The 25,996-nt window shown below is 43.5% G+C and overlaps 1 protein-coding gene across 1 annotated transcript in view; it reads right to left on the bottom strand.

Moving 5' to 3' along the window:
* Positions 1-254: 254 nt before the first annotated feature.
* The window catches only part of LOC130199514 (teashirt homolog 2), a 37,706-nt gene continuing 11,964 nt past the window's right edge, over positions 255-25,996 (bottom strand). Inside the window, exon 2 of the mRNA XM_056423069.1 lies at positions 255-3,823. Within this exon, the coding sequence (XP_056279044.1) occupies positions 783-3,823 (3,041 nt within the window). The 3' untranslated portion in view covers positions 255-782. The remainder of the gene's footprint in view (positions 3,824-25,996) is intronic.

Here is a 25,996-nt window from a genome sequence, read left to right on the forward strand (position 1 = left end):
ATGAAAAACTAACTTTGCAAGGAAACATTAAAGATAACAAATAAAAAGATGTACAAGCTGTTATTAAATGTTAACTCTTTATTTCAATAAGTAAAAAAAGGTGCAGGTATCACAGGAATCATCTGTCTTGCTGTTATCCTTGTTGCATGAAACACACTGTTTTCTTTTCTTCTAAAACATATTTACATGTGAAATATCCTTGTTCCCAAACCGTCTAATTATTTTTGAGTCATGTACAGAATCCGAGTCTAAACTGGTGATTAAACATTTATTAAAGTGCTTTTTTCTCTTCTATCATTGCAACACAAAACATCTTTACATAGCAATACACTGTACAGGTCTGTGTGTGTGTTATCGTGTGCGGGGCTACCTGTTTTTAACAGCTGCACAATTATGCAAGTGTACAGTATTATAGAAGTTGTAAAGTACAATTAGTTCACTATTTTGTCTTTGAAATACAATTTAAACTTGACATATCATACAAATAAATAGTAGTCATAGCCAGGGCTATTGCATGCAAACATCAGCAATTATGTTTCTTCAAGCAGTAATACAATTCATTACTGGTGATGCATTTGAGCAGGGTGAAAAAGTATCTCTTAGTGTTTCCTTATACAATTTCTAACCAGTGTGTCTTTGCCGTCCATGAAATGTTTTTAACGTCATAATGATGCACTACACAAAGCTAGTTGAAAAAAATGGTTGAAATATCTGACCCGTGTAATGAAATAAAAAAGGAAGAAAGGGGGAATAATAAAAAAAAGTGACAATACTAGGAAAATCTACTCCTTGTCCATTTCCACATATTGTGAATGGTTGTCAGGGGATTTGCTGTGGGTTTTACTCAAATGAAGTTTGACTGCGTGATTGCTCGCAAATGTCCGACAGCAGAGCTTACATTTGAACTTTGAGTCAATGTCTTCGTCCGTGACTTGAGCCTCTGTGGCTCTGACGCTGAGGGCCTTGGACAGTTCTGGCTCCTCTACCTTCGTCTGGTGCTCTACCGGCATTTTGCACATGTCTTTGATTTGGAACCCAAGATGGGTTTCCAGATGGGAAATGAATAATGCGGGGGACCTAAACTGGGAAGCGCAGTCATTGCAGTAGAAGATCGGGTGCCCGGTGTCCATGCTCTTCAGGAATTTGGTCCCTCCGGTTTTACGCAGTTGGTATTTTACATTTGCTAACCAATGGCTTATGGTGGTCATGGACAGTCCGGTGAACTTGGAGATGTACATCCGTTCCTGAGGGCCTAGGTCTGCGAGTAAGTATTTACCCTCAGAGGTCTGGAAGAGGCTGGAGGCAAACTGAGCTTGCAGGATGAGAAGATGGCGAGGGTTCCAGTTTGACTGTCTACCTTTACGCTTGTGGATGGAGTACATCTCAGGCGACATGTCCTCATAATGCTGGACGTCGGATTCCAGTTTCATCATTGGGATCCTTGATGGTATGGAGGGTTTTGGCGTTGTGGCTTTTGGAAGAACTTTAACCATATCTGCAATGTCAGACAGAGCATATTTATGGAGCATCGGCATGGAGGGTTGGAGTAGTGAGGAACTTGGCTTACTGGGTTTGGATTTTGTCAGATCTATTGGCTGGTCATCATTAGCAAAGAGAAAGGGGTTATCGGGCCTCTTTCTTAGAGCATTTCCAAGCATTAACGCTGGCTTCTCACTGCTGCGGTTAATGTCAGCAAATATGGACTGGGTGTGAGCAGATAGTTTATCTGCTCTTGAGTTACTCGGCTTATTTGCTTTGCCCAGATGATTGTTCAGAACTGACTGTAGTGCACTAAGAGGGTTTATGCCAAGTAGAGTTGGACTGTCACCGAGAGGCTCTGAAGTAGGGCTGCGTCCATTGCTGGCAGATGGGCTCGGTGTCTTGCCTCTGTCAGAGAAATCTGGGCTGAACTTCCCTTTGATCGCTTCACCCCCTTCATTCATACAGTCTGCATCAAGCTTTGAAGAGGAAGAGGAATCATCCTGACAATCGCTGTCATCATTCTCCACCAGATCAAACTTAATATTCTGACTTTCTTTACCATCGCTAATGCCAACCTTTTCTTTTTTGATGTCCACATTTTGATGCTGTCCCTGGGAAGCCTCAACTCCCACAGCACCGTGGTATAACTTCCCCTTTGGGGCAATCGGTCTCAGCTTGTGGTTAAATGTCTGCTTCAGCTGAGTAGGAGGAGATGCAGAGAGTGGTGGGCTTTTGATGAAGCCAGAGAGCTGATAGGCAGCATGAATGCTCGGATAGGCACTCCAGCTTGGTGTCCCTGTTTGAGCTTTATTGATGGCAGAGGCCACTGTATTGGCTAAAGATTTAAGAATGTCCCCTCCTCCTCCTGAGTCCTGTTCAAGATCCTCCTCACGGAGATAAGGGTACTTAAAAGTCCCATTGTCTGCTTTTTGATCCTCAGTCTCTTGCTTGTCATCTTTAGCTTCAGTTTCCTTCATTTTGTCTGATGTACCTTCCCCCTGGCGATCCTTCTCTCTGCTCCCGGGAGAAGGATTTTTCGGAGACAACTTTTCTCCCTCATTGTCACTGGCAGCCGGCTTAGCCAAACCCTGTATCTTTTCTATGGCCAGGTGGTCAAGGGCTAACTGTTTACCCTTTTTAGAGGCTGAGTTTGTGACTTTGATGAAGTGTCCAGTAACCATCATATGTGTGGTAAGTTGCTGAAGGGTGTCATGGGAGCTTCCGCACTCCATGCATTTAAGAATCTGAGACTTGCACGTTTCAAACTGCCAAGTGTAACTCGCTCCGTTCTGATAGCCGTAGCGATTATTGTTGGCATTTGAAATGGCGGCGGCCCGTTGTGCCTCAGTGTAGCCAGATAGACCAGTTGTAGAGTCGGGGGAGCAAGGTCTCACCGTCTCAAAGGCCCGTTTCTTTGATGGTGGCAACAATTTGGGTGTGAGTAATGGGAGAGGCTGTTTTAAAGGCACTTTTTGGTAATGCTTAGTTTTTATCATATGGACGCTCAAATCCTGGAGTGATTCAAAAGAGTGACCACAGAACATGCACTTCAAAACTTTTTGTGCATCCTCTTTTCCTTCCATATCTTGAAAATTCCGTTTCCTAGATTTAGAAGACGAACCAGAGGAGTTACTCTGTTTGCCGTGGTTGTTGTCCTGGTAGTGTCCGCTTTTGGTCATGTGGATCGTCAGCTCCACCAGAGTGTCATAAGCGCCACTACAATCCTTACAGCGAAATCGGCTGGCTCCTGTAAACACTGAGCTACAGGGTTTGGTGGTTTGCCTGTACAGGTGGACAGAGCTGAAAAGGTTAGGTTTGGATGTCGGCTTCGGGGAGAATGTCTGTCGCAGGGTCTTAGAGAGTGCATCTTGGTGCCAGTCAAACTCACTCTTGGTGCTTCCGTTGGTGCTGTCACAGTTGGCTTTGCTGGTGTTCTTGCCAATGTTCAAGTCCATCCCTATCCCAGTCCAGTAGGAATCAGAGAGAAAGTTTGAATAGGCTGCCCTCATCTTCTCCAAGCTGCCGCCCACCTCGTCTTTATGTTTGGAGCTTCGGCTCTGAACATCCCCCAGGCTCTCAGGTGGCGAGGAGGTTTTGAAGTCTGAGAGTCTGTCGCTTGTGTCGCTAAGGCGTGACTCCAACTCGACCTCATGATTGGAAAGGACACTGATGGGAGAGTTCTGGTTGCTATAAGTGTTGGTGCTCTTGTTGTCCAGCTCTTTGTCCTCGGACAATTTGGGGCTGGTGTTCTCTGAGCATTCTTCTTCAGTTTGTGTGTCGTTCTCGCCGTCTTCCTCTGGGATGGATTCCCGAAGAACACCGTCTTCATCAGGCATGTACACTAGAGAAGAAAGAGACATGGAGATTAATGACATTGAAACACATTGCGGGACAGCAGTTTAGTTAATTTAATTTCCAAAGAACATTATTTTCAAAATCCAAAGTAATTATGTTTTGTGAGCACACAGAAGTCATTTAAGACAACATAATGGCAGCTGCGTTGTGCCTTGGGAGGTTGGAGAGTATAGCTGGACATAATGACTTTGCTAACAGACTGCTGCTGGTGTAACAGGACCATGTGATTCACGACAGGCCATTGACTTAGTGCTGTGTCCAAGGGTTTCTCTGGCCTCAAGTTGAAATGTTTACAACAATCATTGGCCACTGAGTGACAAAAGGAAATTGATTCATCTGGAGCCCGCTAAGTGTTATTGTAAATGACCTATTCCATAGTGATTATGGATGCCTCAAAACTGCAATGCAAATGTACGCCTTCTGTTCTGGATAATGTCTCAGCTTCCCTGAAGCTTCACATAAACTCAGAAATGTCAATGTCCCGCATTGCTCTCTCAATTAATGTAAAGACTTGACTGAAAAAGAGAGGAGAAAACAAACTCCAGAAGATATGTAGCCCAAATAAACCATCTGTTGCCAATGCGAATGCTGATAAAGATGTTGATCAAGCTGGTGGAAAAGCTGATTCAATCATAAGTGTTAAAACTAGACAATTAGAAAAATAATTCAAGAAATACTGGCAATCTGTCACATCATTATATTTTCCCTGACAGTCTCATAAACAGCAATTACTTCTTTCATTATTCACCTGTTCATTCTCCCAACTCATGGAGCACAAACATTATTGCTTCAATTAACAGATAATTAAACAACAGTATTTCTAATTGACTCATCATCCAATTAGCGGAAAATCTGACTCAGCAAAGAGGGTTCTTCACATGGCTTCAGGGTCTGCTCGACATAATATGAACACAGCCACAGAATATTAAAGTGTCCTTTCTGACAATTGCTACTTCAGATTATTTAAAATCTAAACAGCCAGCCACCCACACAACAATACTACAACCAATGTGTCCATATCTTTTGAAGACATCCTGCAATAAATGCAGTTTTCCAGTGTTGTCACATATCTGAGATATTTTCCACCTCATAGTCACTTTGGAAAATGTGCCTTTTGGGAGAGACGTGGCAGATGTGCCCTGAGTTAAATATGAATAGGACATAACAGCCCTGTCCAGGCACTTATGCATTTCATGTGGTTAATATTTCTCTTCTGTATAGAGGGCACTCCATGAGGGGGAAGGCTGAAGCCGAGCACTCAGGAGTCCCACACTGGGCGGCCCATAGAATGTCTTGCCTTCTGAAAATAAGACTTTTCTTTTATTTAATCAATATTTCACAAGTGCCTCAAGAGAAACCCTGGAGGTGAATTGCCTGCCAGCTAATGGATGGAGATGGGATTCGGACTTTCAAAACAAACATGGAGAATGGGGCCTTGTGAACAAGAGCACTGCACACACTCTCACACCCATGAGCCCCAATGTGCTGCGACCTTGATCCACCGCAAGAGAGATGTTTTGATTGGCCGACCGAGATCGGCGATGGCCTCCAAAATACCCTTGATGCTGAGGGAGAGAGTTGTCAAGAGCACAGAGGTATGTTTTATTTATAGTCTTATATATAGTATTCACAGTGAAGGAGAACACCAATGGCTATGACAAGCTCCAAGTTGAGGGACTGGGAAGAATGCACTCCAAAGTGGGGAGATGAGCATTTCTCCGGTCGGGTGAGAGTTTAATTGAAATGTCTCAATCCTAGTATGCACCCTCATGTAAAGGCTATTCCCTGCATATTTCATGCGGCTTCAAATTCACCAATACATGCAATTCGGTTCCACCTTCCCTGTGAGATACAGGTGCGTTTCACCAAGACTAAGCACTGCTTTCCTGGAAAATAACCACTCACATGTAGTTGTATCAATTTGAATGTGAATGTTTGCATCTTATCGTTGTATTTGAGGGTGGAACTGACAGAGATTAACTGCAGCCTTTCCTGTTGTTCTTTGCATTTCTATCAGATTTATCTTCAGAGTTGCAGACATCCAGAGGCAACAATTAACCTTCTGGCATGCAGGGATCACTCCAAGATACCCGTCCATCTAACTCCAACGTTTCTCCCACCATTTGTAACCAGCTCTTGTTCTACCACAGCATTGCTGCCATGCCAAGCTGCGCTACTCTTGCATACAACAATTCAAGGACAATGTGACATTCACAGACAACACCTACAAAATAATTACAATGTGAGAAACAAGTTTGACAACAATACAGACTTCAAACATAACTGTTCAAACTAAGTGTAAGAACAGGTGCGTCATTGTGTAAACCAAAAGTTAGAGAGCACCAATTGCTTATTCTCAGGAAAAAAAATTCACAACTTAGAAAAAGAAATACACAGAAATTCCTGCTTTCAAAATGTTGCCTGGAAGTCTGAGCACGGCAACTCCCAGCCTAACTAGCCTTTCAAAACAAGAGGCTGGCATGCCTTGCCTGAGATTTAGCATGTCATAAACTGCTGTAAAGCCTCCAATCTGTGTCACTACAAATTTATATCTTCAGAGAGAGATATGCAAAGGTCAAAAAACCTGAGGTATCCATCATAAATCAGGCAGTTGAAGTGTTTATAACCTTTATCCGTTAGAGCAGACTCTTGGCATAGCAAGGCTTGGATTTACAGAAGCAGCAGCCAGTTTCTGAGCCAAAATGTTTTTTCCCGTACATCAAGAGAAACCAGTTAACTGCATAGGAAACAGTAGATTAGGTTCCCTGCAACATTCATGGCAGCCTGCTGTCCAATTGGATTGGTGCTAAAGGCTTACATGACAATATATTTACAACTCAACTTGAAGCATTATCTTCATAGAGAACAATCCCCTCTCCCTAGTGTAAGGGAGTCTATTCAAAATGTGTCAATCATTTTGTCTTTTTTCTATGTGTGAGCCAGCTGTAAAAGGGCATTCTGTTTCCAACGTTAAAATGCCAGTAGAAACGTTTGTAAATTTGAGAACATCAACATTTATCTCTTGGAAGGTCAACATTTCCTTCATTAATCTGACAAGCCAGAAAGAGTTAGCAGCCTGAGGAGCTTAGCTAATGGACAGCTGCAATACCCAGCGCACGCAGGACTGTGTGAGTATCCGAGGTAACACTATCTTCAGAGAAGATTGGGTAATTCATAGGTGCCAGTGACAGGTCTGCACGTCTGTGCCACTTTCCCCAGAGCTCTCCGGTTGTCTCAAGCTACAGTTTTTGCTGCTCGCAAATCAATATCTCTTTTTACCTCTCATTGATTGCCTTGTGGTGGGACCAACTTAAGCAGGACTGTTATGACATTTCTAGATTTCCCCCTGTCCTTGAAACAATCAATTACATGCGCATGGCAATCAAAACCTCTTTGCAAAATGAACCTGCTCCATGACATTTTCATGTCCCGGATTTATGCCATGTAAAGAAAAAGAAGAAGAAAAAGCGTCCCTGCTGGATAGACAGAGAACACTCTCACAACGCAGGTCAGGATCACTGAACAATCTCCCGGCTGTCTCAGTAACTATCATCGGTTTCTCCTCCCTGTTTCCACTCACATGTAAGCCCAACTAATTGTGCCTGTGCATTTAAAAACACTTAGTCACCGCGCTCCTCTGTTGTTATAAATAGGTGTGAAATGTCAGTCAAAAAGTACTTGGTGTACCAAACACAATTCTAAAGTTGTGAAGCTCTGTGCGAGGTTGGAAACAGGATGGTGCGTTTCTGAACCGTGATGCGATTGTGATTTCCTCAGTGAGCTATCATTAGAATGAGACACACATGTCACAAGGTTTAATATTTGACAGTGATATCTGACTAACTCAGTGAGCCGCGCACGTCAAGATAAAACAGATACATTGTCAGACATCCTGGTGATAGTCTTGATGACACATCTGAAGTTAAGTCTGAACTGAATCACATAGGAAACGGCGAAGAGCTAATTCTGAGCCCCGGAGCCATCTGTAAAGATCTGTAAACACCTCTCGCTTCATTGTTCCCTGTCAGGAAACAGTCTCCCCGAGCCCAAGGACACTGCAGAGTAAAGAGAGAACAATCACATTCAGATTGCTCCCTTTGACAACATTTGTCTGGAGGTTAATTGATACCACAGAATTAAATAGTGTTTGACTTGCTTTTAAATAGGAATGTGTCATTAGTTCCCACCTGGCCCATAATTTCATTTAACAACGTTTTAATGACGTCCTTAACAGAATTCAAAACTCTGCAGACACACACTGTAACTGAGTCGAGTTATTAACAGTGTTGTGGTTCTCATTCTGGTGACAACTAAACACATAACCCATGGGTTAGATAATGAAAGGTGGGTTTAAAAGCAGCCACGAACCCCCTCAAAGTGGATCTGTTGGACCTTCCTGAGGCGTTCCCTACAAACCCATGAAACGGAAACACTCATGTTAATTTTTGTATGCATGAAGGAGATGTTACTTAAAGTGCATTACTTACTTCACTAAACACAAGCTATTCATGCAGATGAATGCCTTGCTTTTATACACCCTCAACTTTAATATTTTATAGTCTAATATAATCGAATAAAAAACTTGCAGCTCAAAAAAGACACGGACAACTTGAGGACAGATTGTGAACGCAGCAAACGGCACAATGTGCTCAGATGGACCTAGAGCCAGATTAATGATAGGATCGCAAAAATGACACCATATCCTGCCATCTGGCTGTTCATTTGGGCAAAAATGATCACAATAATTATGGCAATTAATCAAAAATGTTTTCACAACCAACATGCTGTTAACTAAAAACACAGAGAACTTTGGAATGCACAATCAACACGCCAATAAACACAAAACAATATCCGAAGGCAGTCGGGCCGAGCTACACAAGCTACACAGCCCTCCAGCACGCTCAGTTTGAGCTATTGGGGTGTTTTTATGAAATGATACAAATGTGTCAATCTGTAAAAGTCTGTCTTTGCATGGCCGCTAACCACGGTGTTTACTGAGCCACATCAGATCGCCCTGCCTGAAGCTCGAGGAGCCCCCTTCCCTCCGTGATGTCACTGAGCGCCGCTGCTCCTTTCGATACCTACGAGAAGCTTCTGCTCCGAGGCGCGTCAGTCGCCCCGCCGCCTAATTGGAAGTGAGCGGTGGGAGAGCATTGCAATCTGCACTCCAGCACCTAAGTCATCACTTTGAACATTGCCACAGCCGACGCATCACATGCAGTTGCCCGGTGTTGCACCTCACCAAAGGGTCCCCTATCAGCACCGGCAGAGACAATTATCCACACAGCAGCCCTGTCCTGTCTGGGAGACCTTTACCAGACCGGCAACACAAAGCCAGGTGGATATTGGCTATCTGCGGATAAGATGTTATTATATACAAGTCTGAAGTAGGCTCTGTGGCCTCTTTGTTAGGTACACCTGTACCTTCTAAGGCCATCCAATACAACAGCTTAACATCATTGTCGAAGTTCGTCATGTCATGAGATTTTTAAAAAAAGTGCAGTGATGGAAAGTAACTTTAGTACATTTACTCAAGTGCTGTATTTATGACTAGGTAATCTGGAGTAACACTAATCTAGATTTCAAAAAGTATACAATCTCACGAGATTGTCGTCAAGTCTGCAACAATGACTTCATCTTCTGAACCCAAAGACACGCCCCCAAAATGATTTGTATGAACATGAACAACAAACACGGCTATTGTTAGAACTCACAGCTGTCACAATAGCAGCTTGCGGAAGACTCTTGTGATGTGCAATGAGTGCACAGAATATAACGATGTAAAACAAGATATAATCAAATGTTTTTGAAGATGACAACATTGCCGTTAAATTAAATTCTTAATTCTGCTTTGAGTATTTCAATTTTGTGATAATTTACACTCTAACTACACTACTTTTTAGAGGGAAAAAAGGGGCGTGTGCGAAAGGAATTGGTCAGTGACATCTGATTAGAGGGCGTTAACATTCTTCTTCTTCTGTAAAAATAAATCCCAACCAGCCGACTTCAAAACGGCCTTCAGTTTACAGCTCATAAAAAAAAGTTGTTCGTGTGCGGCACCACTTCAAGGACGATCTGAAGACGTTGTGCAAATCCGTGATCGCCAAACTAAATTTGAATCTACTGAGATGGCAACAGATATCTAAAAAATGTAGAAAAAAAAATCTGAAAGACATATGCTGGATAAACGGCAGATAAAATACGAGAAAATATTTGTTTACATTTTGTGGGGCGAATATGGTAAATAAACCACTGCGCTGTTTTGTATAAGCAGTTAAATATACTATACGAAGCATGATGTCTCCTATTTGTTCTCTTTTGCTAACAAGGAAAGGTAAATATAAACAATTCTGGCGAGAGCGTGTTGGATTACGTTACAACTGAAGAGGCTTAAAAGCCTCAGTGTATATTTGTCAGATTATAGATGATCTTCACTGCCCTGACTGATACAAAGTTCCAGTTGGCGGAGCAGAAGCAGGGCGGCTTCAGCTGCAGTGTATTTTCCACTAGGAAGGGGGGGTCGGTGGGAGTGGGATGGCTGGGGGGGGGGGGGGGGGGGAGCCGCCTCGCGCCGCTCTGTCACTTGGTTTCTGAAGAGCCTGTGACACGGCTCTCCAGGAGCGACATGATGAGGTCTGATGGTTCAGTTCTGCAGAATAGCAGTTTACCCCTCATTCACCCTTATCAGAGAGCGAACCCATCATCTTACAGTACGCCACTCAAACCGCTTCGCATATTGGAGCTGACCAGTCGAGCAAACAGGGCGCTACTAATAAAAGACCATCTTGCTTTGGTTCAAATTTCCCTGATTGAATGTCATTCAAGAATGTTTGCGTGGCAGCAGGGAGGAAAGTGGGCCATCATTTAAAGGACCGCTGCTTTGCACACATAAGGCCTTTGTTCTAGTTTTATGAGATACTGAGTGAAAGGTATGATGGCCTACGCTCGCCTAACGTGCTGTTTGTTTTTCATGCCCACTCGCCAGAATAAATAAAGAGCTTTTCAATTCCAATTCAATCATTGTCTGATGTTTTGTAAACATTTGTCATTTATTTCCATGTCATCTCATGTAGTATTTCATGAAAACCCGGTGGAAGGTCTCCTTTACTTTTTGCTGCATGGACTGTGTACCATTCAGTGTTCCCCTGAGATCAGAAGATGTAAATCCAGTCCCCGCATCGTAAACTTTGCATGAACTCTAAACACCGGCCCTCCCAAACAACAACAGCCCTCCATCAAGGTCAGGCCTTGATACATCTGATAGTGCAGCTGGAAGAGACTGTGTGTATTCTATTAAACAATCTGCATTTCACTAACTCGTCCCGCCCGCTCTGTCCCTGTATGGATCTTTCATTAGATTCTGGATGGTCTCCAGCCAAAGCTTTCCTTGTACAAGCAGTTTTATGCAGTTTTCAGCAAAGGGAGGCATTTTTTTTTTACATTCCAAGTACGTTAATAGTAGATTGCCACTTTTTCCCTTCATTAAATACAATGAGGCTTCAGAGTGAATGTGCAGCTGAAGCGTGGTACTGTCAGTTTCTGGTTGGACCAAAGGCTGCTTCATGGCAAGCATAAAGGGAGCGAAGCAAGCCCGCCAAACCTGGAGCTCTGTGGCACAAGACGAGCAACAGTAAGAGAGGCAGAAATAGTTCAAAACAGCCCGGCATCCTCCTATTCAGATTCATTTTAATGGAAAATGTGTTGTCAAGTGTCCTCCACAAAATGATTAGGGCCCGCTGTTTTCTGAAAAGTGCAAACTTCTGGATTTGCCTGGTGTCACTTTGACAGCCCCATTCTGAGAACAATGGCTGCCCAAATAGTGAAATGTGTTGGCACCCAATAGCTGAACGTTTCCCCTCAAAACAGGCTTTCTGCTGTTTTGTGGGTATTCTGCTGTGTTGATGTGTAGATGTTGATTAGAATGGAAATAGATGCCAGTGAATTGGGCTCCCCAGAGCAGGCACATCAACCATTGTAAGAGATTGACAGTCACTCCATTGAGCCAATTATTTCAGTTTATAAGACCTGTTACTATAATACAAAATAATTAAAAAAACTGGCTAAAGACTACAGTCATTGTTGGAGTGTGTGAATTAAACAACTGGTCGAATTTGCAGAAAAACAACCGCATTTGATAGCAGCACTGCCCTCTTAATGTGCTTCTACTTTATGGGATAGTAAGAGGCATACTATTGTTTCCATTAACTGTTAAAGTTGGATACAGTGCTTCTCAGAATGATTACATAAAAGAAACAACGTGAACATGGTCTCACCCAGGCACATGGGCTTTTATTGTGTGTTAAATGTTTGTTAAATTATCCACAAGTCAATAAAAGAAACATAATAAAACCAGATGCAGCGCCCTGCATGTGTGGGATATATGTGCATTAATATACCACACGGAAAATATATCAACGCTGTTCAAACACTGCCACAGGAAAAAGTCAGTGCAACAAAAATATTGTCCCTGTGCTATATCCTCATTTAGCCTACGAGTCAGCGGCGTGACATTTGTAAGGTGTTCAGCTGTAATGGAGGAGGAGGAGGTGCCGACTGCAAGACGAGTACAGAGCCTTTTTATTCATTGCATGGGAGAAAGTGGTTAATTTATTGAAAAGAAGGTAGGCGGACGAATCAGCGGAACGGAACTGATACCCTGCGTGGCTGTAGGTTGTGCACCGGGAGAGGGGAGGGGGGGGTAACGGAGGGGGGGTCGGGGGAGGGAAAAAAAGGAGGTTGAGGAAAGGCGGAGACCAGAGCGACAGAGGAACGGTTAATGGAAATGAGTGACAGGCTTTCAGAATGATTTACAACGGGTGGCGCTGCGGCAGAGCCAGCGCTTGATGGATGATCCTGAAAGACGGAGACGAACCATAAATCATGTCTTTGAATCATTGACAGAGATAAAGGAGGGGGAGAAAAAGCAATGGCATTGACGTTCATTCTTCCAATAATGTACATTGACGAGTTACACTACGGAGCCTTAATTAAAAAGTGAACATGGGTCTTCTCCCCCTCTCAACCCCCATCCCCAATCTCTCCCTCTCCCTCTCCCTCACCCCCCCCCCCCCCCGGCTTCGCTCCTCCGACCCTCTCTTCTCTATTGCGATATCAGTGGTAATTAAAGATGCAGTATCCCCGGCCCCTGTCCCATACCCACTTCCTCCAGTTTCCCACAGCAGCCGGATTAGATAAGTGCTCTGCTAAAAGATAATGTCACCCCTCAACAATATCAATGTGGGTCTGGCCCATTTGTTTCTACATCTGTAAACACACCACACACACACACACACACACACACACATACACAGGACAAGCGGGGGAAATAGGTGTGCCATTATTTCTTCTTCGGAAAAAAAGAAGAAATAAGCAATGTATGGTTATGAACTCGAGAAAAACTTTAAATACGTATCGTCTTCAGCTACAGCGGTTACCTCTGAAACACCGTAAAATATTGAGCAAGAGTTGAATATTAGATTATATATTAGTTTAAACTCTAGCAAATAAATAATAAATAAATAATGTTTACAGTAAATAAACAACATGCTATTTCTTTGCCGACAGCCCCATTAAAAATGGTGTTGTTGGGTCTTGAGTGCAGATGCTCCTGTAGGAGCAGGGAGCCTGAATGAGTGGCATTCCACATCAGCTGAGCTCCCTTAAAGTGCACACAATAGAGCAATGAGGTGAAAGTAATCCTAAACATCTGTCTTATGTGTCCTACACGCACAGGCTGTTTGTTCAAGTTCTAGGAAAGACATTAGCAAGAGGGGAGACGGAGAGAGAAGAGGATATATCAATTCATGCACGAGTTCTCCAAAGGGATTAAGCCGGGCCTCTGTTGTGCTCTCACTGCTCTGGGAAACAAAATGGAGAAGGCTGCCCTACTAATGCAAAAACCCTCTTTCAAGACATACTGTAGCAAGCAAGTGTTTAAATGGATACTTACAGTAGAGAACCGTTTTTTAATTATTCAAACATAATATATATGTGTTATAACCCAGTTTATGAGGCTTCAGTGGAAGGCTTCTGCAGCACAATGAAAAACTAATAATAATGAGGCGATTTCTTTTTTTCTTTCTATTTGGGAGTATAGCATACAGTGATTAATCTCGCTCTGCCCATGTGAGAAAGGGCAAGTGATGAAAATACAGCAGGCTCGCTGCACCATCCTGTTTGACGGCTATGCCAGTCGGTCAGCCCACTGCGTTTAGGGATTCTCTCACCCACACACACATGTTCTCTCTCTTTCTCTCTCTCTCTCTGTCTCTCTCTCTCTCTCTCCATCCCTCTCCTGCTGTGAGAAGAGATGTTGGCAGGCTAAAATGGAAACAAATACACAATGGTCATCACGCATTGAAAAGCTGTGGCAATAATATTGGTCAGGCAAAAGGCTGCCCTGCCCAGCATGTGTGTGTGTGTGTTCATGTGTTTGTGCATGTTTATGAATGATTCATGCTGTAGCGCAACACAAAAGCTCACACTCAGGCTTCACGCGATTTCAGAGTCATTTCCATCTGAAGGCTTGAAGTTGTTAATATCATGTTTGATCGCATCCTTGCATCAAAACACAGTTTGATGGACAAGGGAAATAATTACTTGTCATTCACGTGTGTGAGGTTTCTCTTCTCTCCTCTTTTGTTGCTGTTAAACATGTTCCTCTGTTAAACACTTTTTCCTCACCCAACTCCAAAAAAAGGTCCTACTTTAAAATAAAAATGAAACAGTTTCATTTGATTCAAAGAGGATCAAAAAAATTATACTGACTGTAAATAAATCAAAGGATTTGAGTGTAATGAACTTCTCGGAGTCTCTGTCATTAATGGACAATCGCTCTCGTTGATCTTAAATGGTCTTAAAAGATGATCCATACAGTAATGAAGCCAGCTCTTCTGCTGGCATGATGCCCAAAACAGAACATAATCAAAGTCACAGGGGATAGACCGGAGCCACCGGTACCCAACAACATCCCTTCAGCTCCCCATTGCGTGCTCTTTTAAAATTAAAAACAAGAAAAATCTGTTTGCCGTTACACTGTAGATTCTGGATGCTAAATATTCAAATTCATAGCGTGTGCTTCGGGGGCCATCAGCTGAGACACACAGAGCAGCGGGTCGGCTTGCAACCCACTGGGTCTTTTGGAAAAGCAGCATGTAGTGTCCAAAGCCCACCCTCCTCCCGACTCTTCTGCCTGGACCACCCTGCTCGCTGTGTTACCCGACATGACAGGACGATGCTGCTCAGTCCTTGGACCCATCGCATTGTTTTTCTTGGACCATGGTGAAAGCAAATAGCAGCTAAAGGGCCCCGGCGCTCGCAGTAAAAACCAAAAACCCGTGCAGTCATTCATCAAAGCCCAGACAACTCGCTACTCCCCCACCAACTACACCCCCCCCCCCCCCTCCCCCAAGGCATGGCCATCTCCCCCTCTACTCTGGGTTTTAACTAGGACTCCAAATAATCCCAGAAATGACAAATGATACTTATATCTTTGGCCTGTGCCGAATCAATAGGCATGCAGAACAACTATCCATCTTGAGAGGTATCGACAGGCGCGGCTCGGCGTCGGCGGAGAAGCATTTGGTGGCTTTATTCAGGATTGGAATGGGAGGGATGGGGGGGGGGGGGGGAGAGAAATGGTACACTGACTTTTAAATTACAATAAACCAGCCAACACTGTTAACAATCAAAAACGTATGAAAGGAAGTGTAGCATCCGGAGATGTTTCCCCCCCCCCAAAAAAGCATTAAGAGGGAGGAAACGTCCTCACAATGAGAAGGCCGACTGGCCGTTTGTGAAAATATGCGCGACCCTGTGAACTGGGACCGGGGTTATTTTGACAGTAGCACCTGCACATGTTTACATGGCAGTTGTGTGCTGGGTAAGAGCTGATGGGTGGTGATATGGCCCCTCTCTGGTCCCCCGGCTGGATCGCAGCAGCTGACAGATAGCACTTCAGAGCAGCTTTAGCTGCAGCTCCCCTTGAGGGGCTGTGATTGATGACTCACACTGCCACCTAGATCCATTTTCTCCTCCAATCTGACTCCTCACAGGTAGATTGGAGTACTGCCCGCCCCCTTCCTCCACCCCCCTCCATCTCCCCTTAAATTCAAGTAGGCTCATTTTCGCAAAGGAGTTTACCGACAGAGCGCCTTCGAAAAAAATAGACTGAACAAAATAAAAACAGGATCGTACGGAGGACGTCATTTGAACTAAATGCCTTGCGAAGCCATTTTGATTCGGAACAAGAGAAAATCTCAGAGAGAAAAACAATGAGATGTTTGCAGGCATAATGTCATTAGCAGGGAAAATGTTAGGACCCAGGACCCCTGCAGGTCTGAAGGCATTTAAGAACAGTTAGCTTAGCCATCTGGTAGACAATTACACAGGAACAAATACACCGCCTCAGCAAATAAAGCTTGGCTCATCAATCACGAGAATGGCCAGAAGTTGGCCTGTTATTCCCTCTGATTTAATAACCCGATGAACCGCAGTGCTATCCACCACGACTCTCCCCGTCAAGTGGTAAACATCCACGCGTTTACCAACCGCATTGTGCAGCAAAGAGGCTCAAAGTGTGAATAACACATAATGGACAATTTACCAAGGAAGGACAAAATAATAATAAAAAAACCTTAATAGCGTCTCTCAAATTAAACTTTCATTTGCACTAAGCTGCGAATATAAATGGGAGTGAAAAAGAAGTGCAGGGTTAAAAGTAAAAACATTCACTCTTTCCACTTTCAAGTAGTTTACTAAATTAACATTTGCCCTGTGTTTTTAATTGCAATCATATGTCCCCATGGGACTTAAATGTGGATTGTCTGGTAATTGCAGATGTTGATATGAGATGGTGACACAATGTCAAGTCTATTACTGAAATAACAGAACAAAAAGAAGGATGATCAGAAATGCATTGCCCCTGAATGAGCCCCTACGTTCACTAACAAGAGGATTTCATAAACTTAAAGACACTGCAGTAAAGAAGTAGAAGCACTCTGCTATCACAGGAAGTGAATGAAACCAATCCCTGGGCATTTGATGGAGCCGGTACATCACTTGGATGCAGGTCAGTCTTTGTCGGTTTTCACCGCAATGTTTTGTGAGCACAAGAACACATTCATCTGTGTTTCTGGGTTGTGGCCTGCATGGCCTGTTTGGAAGAAAAGAAGTAGGCCACCGCTGCGGTCTCCAATTCTCCTCTGTACACGCGTCACCTGCCAGCTCATGTGGCCCAGCTGAGATGTGAACAGGTCTGGCAAGAACCAAATGTTTTCATTTACCTCAGGGGCATCTACACTCTTCTTTAGCAGGCGGTGGCAGGCTAACATGTCAAGAAAAGCGGCCCGGGACCCTGGGCCTCTGGGAGAGGTCACGCACTAAGAGCTTAGGTTCAGAAAACATCGAGATATAACTCTCTGCAAGAAGGAAGGAAGCCCAACCCTCTGCACTGCACAATGCTGGAGCCTCACAGCTAAATATCACTAAATAACATCAACATCAGATGTGGTATTCATGCATTATTGCAGGTAAAGACACAGCAAAGGTAGATATGGATCCTTTTGTTTCTTAGCCCTGTTCCAACACCTTGAAACCTGAAAATGAACTTCATAACACCTTCATGCTCAGATTTGATACGCGCTCACATTGTGTTTGATGGATCCACATTCTACTGGGCAGCAGGGGGTAGCGACGCTTCTCAGGCTAACCTCAACACTTCTTTTTCTAGCTGAGGACTTGCTGACAGCACATTTAACTTTGTGATCTGCACATGAGAGACAGCTAACAGTTGCTGACAGATGAGACACATAGAGTCCCATTTCCCTGTACAATACCGTATTGACACTTTTCATTTGATGAGAACTTTGACTAACTCTCCGATTATAAAAAAGCAACAACAAACAGTCTGGATGGTGGGTGCAAAAATATCATAAAGAAAAGCTTGATTTCTAGCCAGCTCATGGAAACCAGTGGTTCCTTTGGGGAGGCTCTGGCAGGGGTGGGGTGGCAGCGGCTGTCTATAGAAGCCTGATTTATGATCCACTCAGTTTTGCATGTGTGTTCACAGGTTTCTGGGAGTTACACTCAATTAGAGCAGCAGGGGTTAGGAGTATGTTTTTGTGAGGATAAGTTAAAGCTTGACACATTTATTTCTGCCGGTGCAGCTGAGGAGCTGGTGACAGACTATCAAAAGTCGTTTTCTTTGATCACCCAACTCAAATTGTGGGAAATAGTAACCGTCCCTGACAAGTTAAAAAAAAGAAGATTCCAAAAGGAATACAAAATGTTTATGAAGCACAATCTTAAATAGCAGTCGACATAACCAAGAGTAAAACAAAAAAACTGTATAGTGGAGATGTAAATGTCATCACTTAGCACGACAACAAGAAGCTGACAAATGCAGTGGTAATCAAATTTGCTAAATTCAAATTAGCTTAAATATAATTCTTGCAAAGCATGACCATGGAGCTTGCGTCAAACCAAAAAACCGAAGAGCGACTTAATGGATTCAGCAGGACAAAAATCCCCAATTACAAGTTAAATGCCATGCCCCTTCACAATTTATATAAAACTAGTAAATCTTATTTTTGAGACATTTAATGATTGAGCCAGCCAGTGAAACAGGGGAACAAAGTACCAGCACAAGGAGTTACTCATATCCCTGTTGAAAAACTCCTCCGTTTAATGATTCACCACTAAGGAGAGTCCACACACTTCTAGAAGAATTCAAATCCCTTTTCCCACAGCCTCTTTCAGTCCGTATGATAAATGACACCCGTCATTCCACCGTTGCCAAACAGCACAGAGGGGAATTGTACTGATATATGATTCACAAGAACAGGAAATAAACTCTGCCTTTCTCTGAAGCTCTCCCTCTTGCCAAGTAGGACGGACCTGGACAGTGTCAAGGCTCTCATGGTGGAGGCAGTGGGAAGGCTGACGGCGCTGAAACCCAAAAAGGGAATGGACAGCGCGTTTCCAAAATGAACTCTCCACTCTTTCGAAACGCTGGAGCTTCTGATGACTGATGAAATGCACAAGAGCCACAGCTTTAAAATAGCATCAGCAATTCAGCATCGATGGGAACAAGCTTAGGAGGATCAAAAAAATTAAAACAGAGGGCACGCTAAAGTCTGCAATTATCAAACAGGGGAAGAAAAAAATATAGGATGAGTAACCTCCCTCTGCCCCCAATTACAATGCAGCAAGTGAGGCTAATTACTGCGCCTTGATTATTTCACATTTCCGAGTGAGTGAGAGTGACAAAGGCTTAGAGAGATGGGGCGCAAGTTCAGATAAGGCTAGTTCACGCAGATTTAACATGTATAAACGCGTGTATGAAATATAGTTTGAATTAAAAAAAACACTACAATTAAAATATTCCGCCGATTTAATACTGTCTATTGTCTAATCTGTGCATATTAAAGTTGGTGTTCTTGAGAGAGAGAGAGAGAGAGAGAGAGAGAGAGAAGCAAATCCTGCTGCTGTGCGGCTGCCCGCCTTCAGGCGAGTCCCTTCAGGCCAGCGCTCAGCGGTAGGCCTTCCACTCGGGCTCAGAGCGCGGGGATGTGCCCAGGGCCAGGACCAGCAGCACTCAATCACCCAGACAGCGACATCCTTTCGCCATCACCATCAGAGAGGCCCCTTTGGGGTGGTGTGGTGTGTGTGTGTGTGTGTATGTGGGGGGCGATATATATGAGTAGACCGTTCACACACACACGCCCAAGCGGCTGCGATTCCGCTGATATACTGTCGGCTGGACTGCGGGACGGAGTCGTATAGTTCATCTCCTCCTCATTTTCAGCCCCTAACCAGACCCCCGTTAGTGCTCCTCTGAGCTTTACAGGTTGGTTCTGATGCGGGAAGCAGACGGCGAACACGGCACCGCATGTAAATCTAGCGCGCCAAATGTGAACCTGGAACTAGAGCTACAAGGTACTTATCGGATCTCATGATCAATCATTGTGTGAAAATGTGAACCCGGATGACCAAATGTTGTGGCAGGCAAAAAGAAAACCAATGCACGCGCCACAATATTTTGGGACTAGTTTTGACAAAAGACACTTTGACTCAAGCCCTATGTGATGAGCAGCACATGTTTACCCAAGAGGTGTATTTGAATACCTCTTTACCTTTTCATTTTGGCGCAGAATAATTACAGAGGAAGCCTTGTAAAACCCTGTGGCAGATTAGGCAAGTGAGTTGGAAATGGGTTCAAATTGTTGCTCTGAAGTAAAGAGGCTACTCCGCACCACAAGGGGGTTCTTTCCTCCGGCAGGCCAGGGGATTAAAAGAAGCCATAAAAGGTCTCTGTAATGGCATCAGTAATGTCTCGCTGCCATTAAAAACGGTGAGAAAAACATCTGCTTTGCATTTTTCACTCCCCTGCTCCTCGTTTGTCTTTCAAACTGTCTCAGAGAGTGCCTTGGTTTCAATGTGCTCGTACTTTTACAGGATACGGTTATTTTACGGACTTCACGCGGCGATCGTCAGCTCAAAATCCGGATTGTATTTGCGAATGCCAAAACAAGGGCTAATGTGGGCTTGTGAAAAAAAACAATTCTGGTTGGAGGCATGACCATCAAGTTGTACATCAGCATTCTTTAGCAGTGCTGTTTATTTCCTAAAAAATAAATGTTTGAAAAGATTTTCAAACTATCTGTATCCACACCCAAATCACATAATAGATGCCATCTTAGAACAAACACTGTGATTGCTTTATGGCTGGCCCCTAACCATCAGAGGTGCCCACAGCCTCCTTTCCAGGGCTTCTGGGGCCCTGCAGCAATTTTTTCTCTGCTAACACTTTAATAAACCAAAGTCTGCTTCATTAGCCTCCCCTCACAGTGATTGATCGCTGCCAGTCACAGAAGCCCCATCCTCGCCCGGCCCACCCTCTTCTCAATCAACTCAAATAAGCCACTCTTCTTTTTTTTTGTCAGCCGGCTACCACCCATCACTCTATTAAAGGAGAGTATTCAGTGTGAGCCAAAGAGGGAGTGGCATCAACCGTGGATGGCAATGCAACAGTGTTCCTTTTGTTCAAAGGCTGGGTCAAAATCAATTTATAGGATGCACAATACTGCGCTCGCTATATTAATTCTTACGGGTTCAGATTCTGTCTCGACACATGAAAGGGAAAAGAAAAGAGAAATAATTCAGTGAGATTTCAACAATGAGCTGTTCATATTACACTGACGAAAATACATTACGAATGCAGCCTGAGTGAGAGAAATGTAGTGGGATTAAAGGTGCAGTTTATAGAAAGGGTGACTCATTATTTTGCCTAATGCTTAACAGGTCTCACATTACTATTAAATTACATTCGCAGTGATTCTGCATTACTCATATTAAGCAGTAATACTTAGGATGAATATAGATAGATAATCATCAAAAATCCGATAAAACGGACTGAAAAAGTTTCTGCAAATTTGGATAATGTCCTTAAATTACACATTGGACCACAGATTATATTAATTGCGAAGGAAAACAGTCAAGTGAGACATTTTCACAGCAACATAAGAAACCGCACTTGAATGCTAATCGAAAGTAAATTACCCATCTGATGGAAAAAAAAACACGGTAAATGTGCATCAAGATACTCAGTGCAAAAGATTAATTTGCAAGAAGACTAAAAATGAGAGACACACTGAGTTAAGATGCTGAACTTAATGTAAAATACAACCAGCGGGAAGAAGAAAGACATACTCTCATGATCAGAGTGGAAAATATAGCATTACTGTAATAATGGCGTATCACCCCCCCGCCCCCCTTCAGGAGCTGGACTCTTTTCTCTTTAGTAATACCTACAATGCATGTGCAGCGTGATCCTTCACTGCTCTGCGGAGGAGCAATAGAGAGATACGGAGGTGCTCCACGCTGCTCAGCTGCAGTGATAAAGTCAGTAATATCACTATCTCGCCCTCCTCTCCCAAGAATTGCTATAAACCTATTTCGAAAATTGCACTCATATATTCAGCGGGAGACAGTTAGCTCATCCCGGTGACAGTGTAAACTTTTAGGCTGAATTATGCCACCGTCATTCAGAGGGGTTTATCAAAGAGGGTCAATAACTCACAGACCCAAATCTGAAGCAGGCCGGCCGCGCGCCTCTCCCTCTCTACATCAGGCAGCTGGTGCGCTGCCATGGAACCGCCTGCTGCTATAGCTCAGGACACAAGATGGTGCACAGTCACTGCACGGACTACGCTGGAGGCTGCACAACTCCGGTACGAGCAGACGCCGGAACACACGGGGAAATACTGGAGGAGTCACCAAAAATACCAACACGAAGGCCTTTGATTATTCCTCCCAAGCTCGACATGGGCCGAGCGCAGCAGATGCACTCCTGTTGTTACCGTTCACAGCAGAAAGCCAGAGATATGTAGACCAGAGGGAACTCACCGAAAGAGCTAAGGGCAGCGTAGCTGCTTAACGGTTTACCTCAGACAGACAGACGGTCGCTGCTCTGGGGCAATAGCGCGAATATATTCATATCTTTTATCGAAAAATACAACAGTTCGCCGGTATGAACGTTTTTGAGATATTAGCAGCCGAGTATTTTGCATTTTTGCGTACTTTAGTGTGTAAAGTAAACTAAACAATTATTTGTTTATTAATCATCAATTTGTTCTATAATCTTTTGGTGTTTTCAATAAAATGGATACAAAAAACTTATTTTGAGATTGACACATTGTCACAAAAATAAGTACCAAATATATAAAAAGACGTGTAATTTTGACATCTCCTTTTCAAAATTGTTGAAATAAATTTTCTGTTACTTGACGCCATCTTGCACCATCATAAGGCTCCAAACACATTTCACCCCGACACTTATATGCAATTAGCCATGTTAGACGTTTGTCATGTGTAAACACTTAGCAGCATTTGTCATTCATTTGATTCTAATGGGCTTTTTCGTGGGGGTTTTGCCTGCAGAACATTGCAGTGTGAACTGTTCACAAATATAAATAAATTATTAAGAGCACAGAACATTGGAATAATTTCATTTTAATGTTAAAACAGACACTTTCTGTGTTCCTCGGTAGGCCAGACTACATTCAAGTGTTCCTTTATACCCTGAGCTCTTCACTGGGACTTTTTGCCACCGCTTTGTCAATAGTCTGAGGGGTGATATCACCTGCAGCTGTTTACAATTAGCTGACTTTTTTCCCGCAGCAGTGCTTAAGTTTTACTCACCCTCTTTAACATCCGTATTTTCCAGATGGCCTAACATTGAAGCTCCTTTATATATGAGCCCGATGCAACTCAACCTGCACGAACCATAATAACAATTTGATTCATTTTAAAACAGAGTTGTGGAAAACAGTTGGTTGACTTGAAATTATCTATATGGTTTCATTAAGGGATTCTACTTCATAGACATATATGTGTATGTATATATATATATATATATTATATACATAAATATGTGTATATATATATATATATATGCTGTCCACAAACTACTCCACTGCGCCGGTCAGCAGAAAAAGTGTGTTTGGGTCAGAGTGAGACATGCCCACACACTGTGTGTGTAGAGTTAAAGCTGCTCCATAAAAGAAACCGGGCTCTATCAGACTCCCACAGCCACGAGCTATTATGCATCTTCCAGGCCTCAGATGACAGACAGCTGCAAGAGTATCCGCACGCTTACTGTACAGAAGGATCATTCTGTTATCATATGTGGCCCAGATTTGGAGCTCAACAATACAGACTACGTTCTGAGCTCTATAAATCCACTGGTGAAAACTATCAAGTGCCACGTTTGAGAGTGAGCTGTCGCACTGACTACAAAAGGAAAACAGTATCGGGTATGAAGCTCTGATATGTAGCTGTCCAGAGCGTCGCTTCAGAGTGATTTCAGATTTTCACCTTCATTTTTGGAATGGAAAAACATTGAGATGGATTCAGAATTTTCAACTAAAATCAGATGAATTCCCAAAATAAAAATAAGTAATCCTTTAATATTAACAAAGATTCTCACTTATTCCAAGCATAATTTTGTAATAACTGTCAATGAGCTTTGACTTTAAATAGGCAGAAACAGTTGCACCAAAACATGTCTTCTCTTTGCCGTACTGTAAGTATCAACCTCTATGAATGGCGTGTCAAGAATAATGATTATTGTGGGATGCTTGAAAAACCATATACACAATCTGCTGTATACGCCTTTAGGCAGGAAGCGCATTCCAGCGAGTGGAGCGCCGCCGCTCTTTATCCAGCCAGAGGTGGAGATGATCCTCTCTCAGTGGGGCCTTCCCTTTGTGTACACGTGTGTTTAGGGTTGTCTCGGCAACCGCAAGCCCGCTCCCTCATCGGGCCGGTCTGCCACGCCCTGAGCGCTGTTGTGCGTTGAGCGGAGGGCAGGATCCTGCTAGCGGGGCGGATAGTCTACCTGAGGTTTAGTTAAGTAGGCACATGTGTGCGTGTGTGTGTGTGTGTGTGTGTGTGTGTGTGTGTGTGTGTGTGTGTGTGTGCGTGTGAGGAGTATATATGGCATCATCAAAGCATGCAAATAATTAGAGTCGGGTTATTACTGTATGTGGCTGTTATTTTCATTAGCATTCATTTCCTGTCTCCGGTAAGAGTAAATACCCACCCACCAGCTTAATCACAGGTTTATTTCAAACCAATGCAGTTATCTCTATGGTATCATCAAGCCCTCATAACTCGACAATGGATGAGATTTTAGATTTTTTTTTAATGAGAAGCAGACCTTTTTTGTCTGTGTGAAATAAATACAGACTCCAGTGAGTCATTTCACAATGAGTCAGTGTTAAGACTAAAAGATGGACGTACTGTACTGTGCATTGATGCACACAACGATTCTAACACAAACACACCGGATTATTACAATAACCCTGGGCCCCTCTTTTTCTTTTTTGACATGCCGTGATACTAATAACATGGAACTGGTCATGTCCAAATGGGAGCATGTTTTCAGGCCTTAGCAGATTTACGTTGCATTGAAATGCAGGCAACCTTGGCAGGAAATAAAAGATGGGAAAAAAGCCAGCCTTTCATCATTTCCCCCAAATCAGTGGAGGAAATGAATATGGATGCCCTCAGGCGTGAGGGGAAGGAAATTCAGGGGCTGATGAGGTCCCTCAAGGATGCGTCTGGACAGTACCGGAACTCTTCAGCTGGGTCGCTGCCAGGCTGTGAGGGCCACCATGAAGCACACAGGAAACACATGCAAACATGAAGGCGTACAAACATGCACTCAAACAACCAACAACATTAAGGGCACATGAAAACACAAGCATGTGCACACAGAGACGGATGAGCCTAACGGCCTTTTTTTTCATCAAAACTCACAGAAACGGGGAAAACAGGTGAAGAGACTGTAGGAGGGCAGGGACTTTAAACATAAATCGGTGTCTTAAAAAAAAAGAGACAGAAACTGTGTGTAGATACATTCTGATAAGAAGATAAATGTGTCCCTGTGGGACCCGGCTTCATGTTTCAAGAGGACACTCATAAGAACCCTGGTGAACCTTCACAGAGGTACCAGTGCAGAAACTTGCCATCCTCATTCACAAGGAATACATTATCCCTCTCTGCAAGTGGTCGTATGGTACCAACGGGTGCTGCTGGCTTCATGTGGGCATTTGACAGACGAGGCACGAGAAAAAGAAAACTGGTCAGACGCAGCGGTGAGGCCGGAGAGTCAAGGGCCCCCCTTGCAAGTTGGGCGCGACAGATCCACCACATCAACAACTCAGTCACTGAGTGTGTGAGGCGTTAATGGTTCGGGCTTAGAGCCGCCTTCAAAGGAAGCTATTCAAGGCTGCAAAAAGAGCAGTGCCTCTGAATGGAAATCCATATTCCCCAAAAAACAGAAGTGCACATCATAACATATGAAGTGGATTGTGATAACTGAGGTGATTTTTTGACATTGCTACAGTTGCTGTTTGCGGATTTAATGAGATTTCGGCCAACAAGGTCAGCTGCCCCTTTACCCTGTTGTTCGAGAGCAACGGTGAGGTTAGAAATCATTTGGTTCAATGTTCAGGGTTTGAGCCAGAGCGACATTGACCCATCACTATACCTGTACCCGACTGTCCCCTATTATATCAAGCTGTTAGCAGGCTCATCAGTTTTACATTTCACAACATGTATTTCACGAATAGCCAGTAAGTGAAACGCCACTTTC

Source organism: Pseudoliparis swirei, chromosome 9, assembly GCF_029220125.1.
Source record: "Pseudoliparis swirei isolate HS2019 ecotype Mariana Trench chromosome 9, NWPU_hadal_v1, whole genome shotgun sequence".
Classification (NCBI taxonomy): domain Eukaryota; kingdom Metazoa; phylum Chordata; class Actinopteri; order Perciformes; family Liparidae; genus Pseudoliparis; species Pseudoliparis swirei.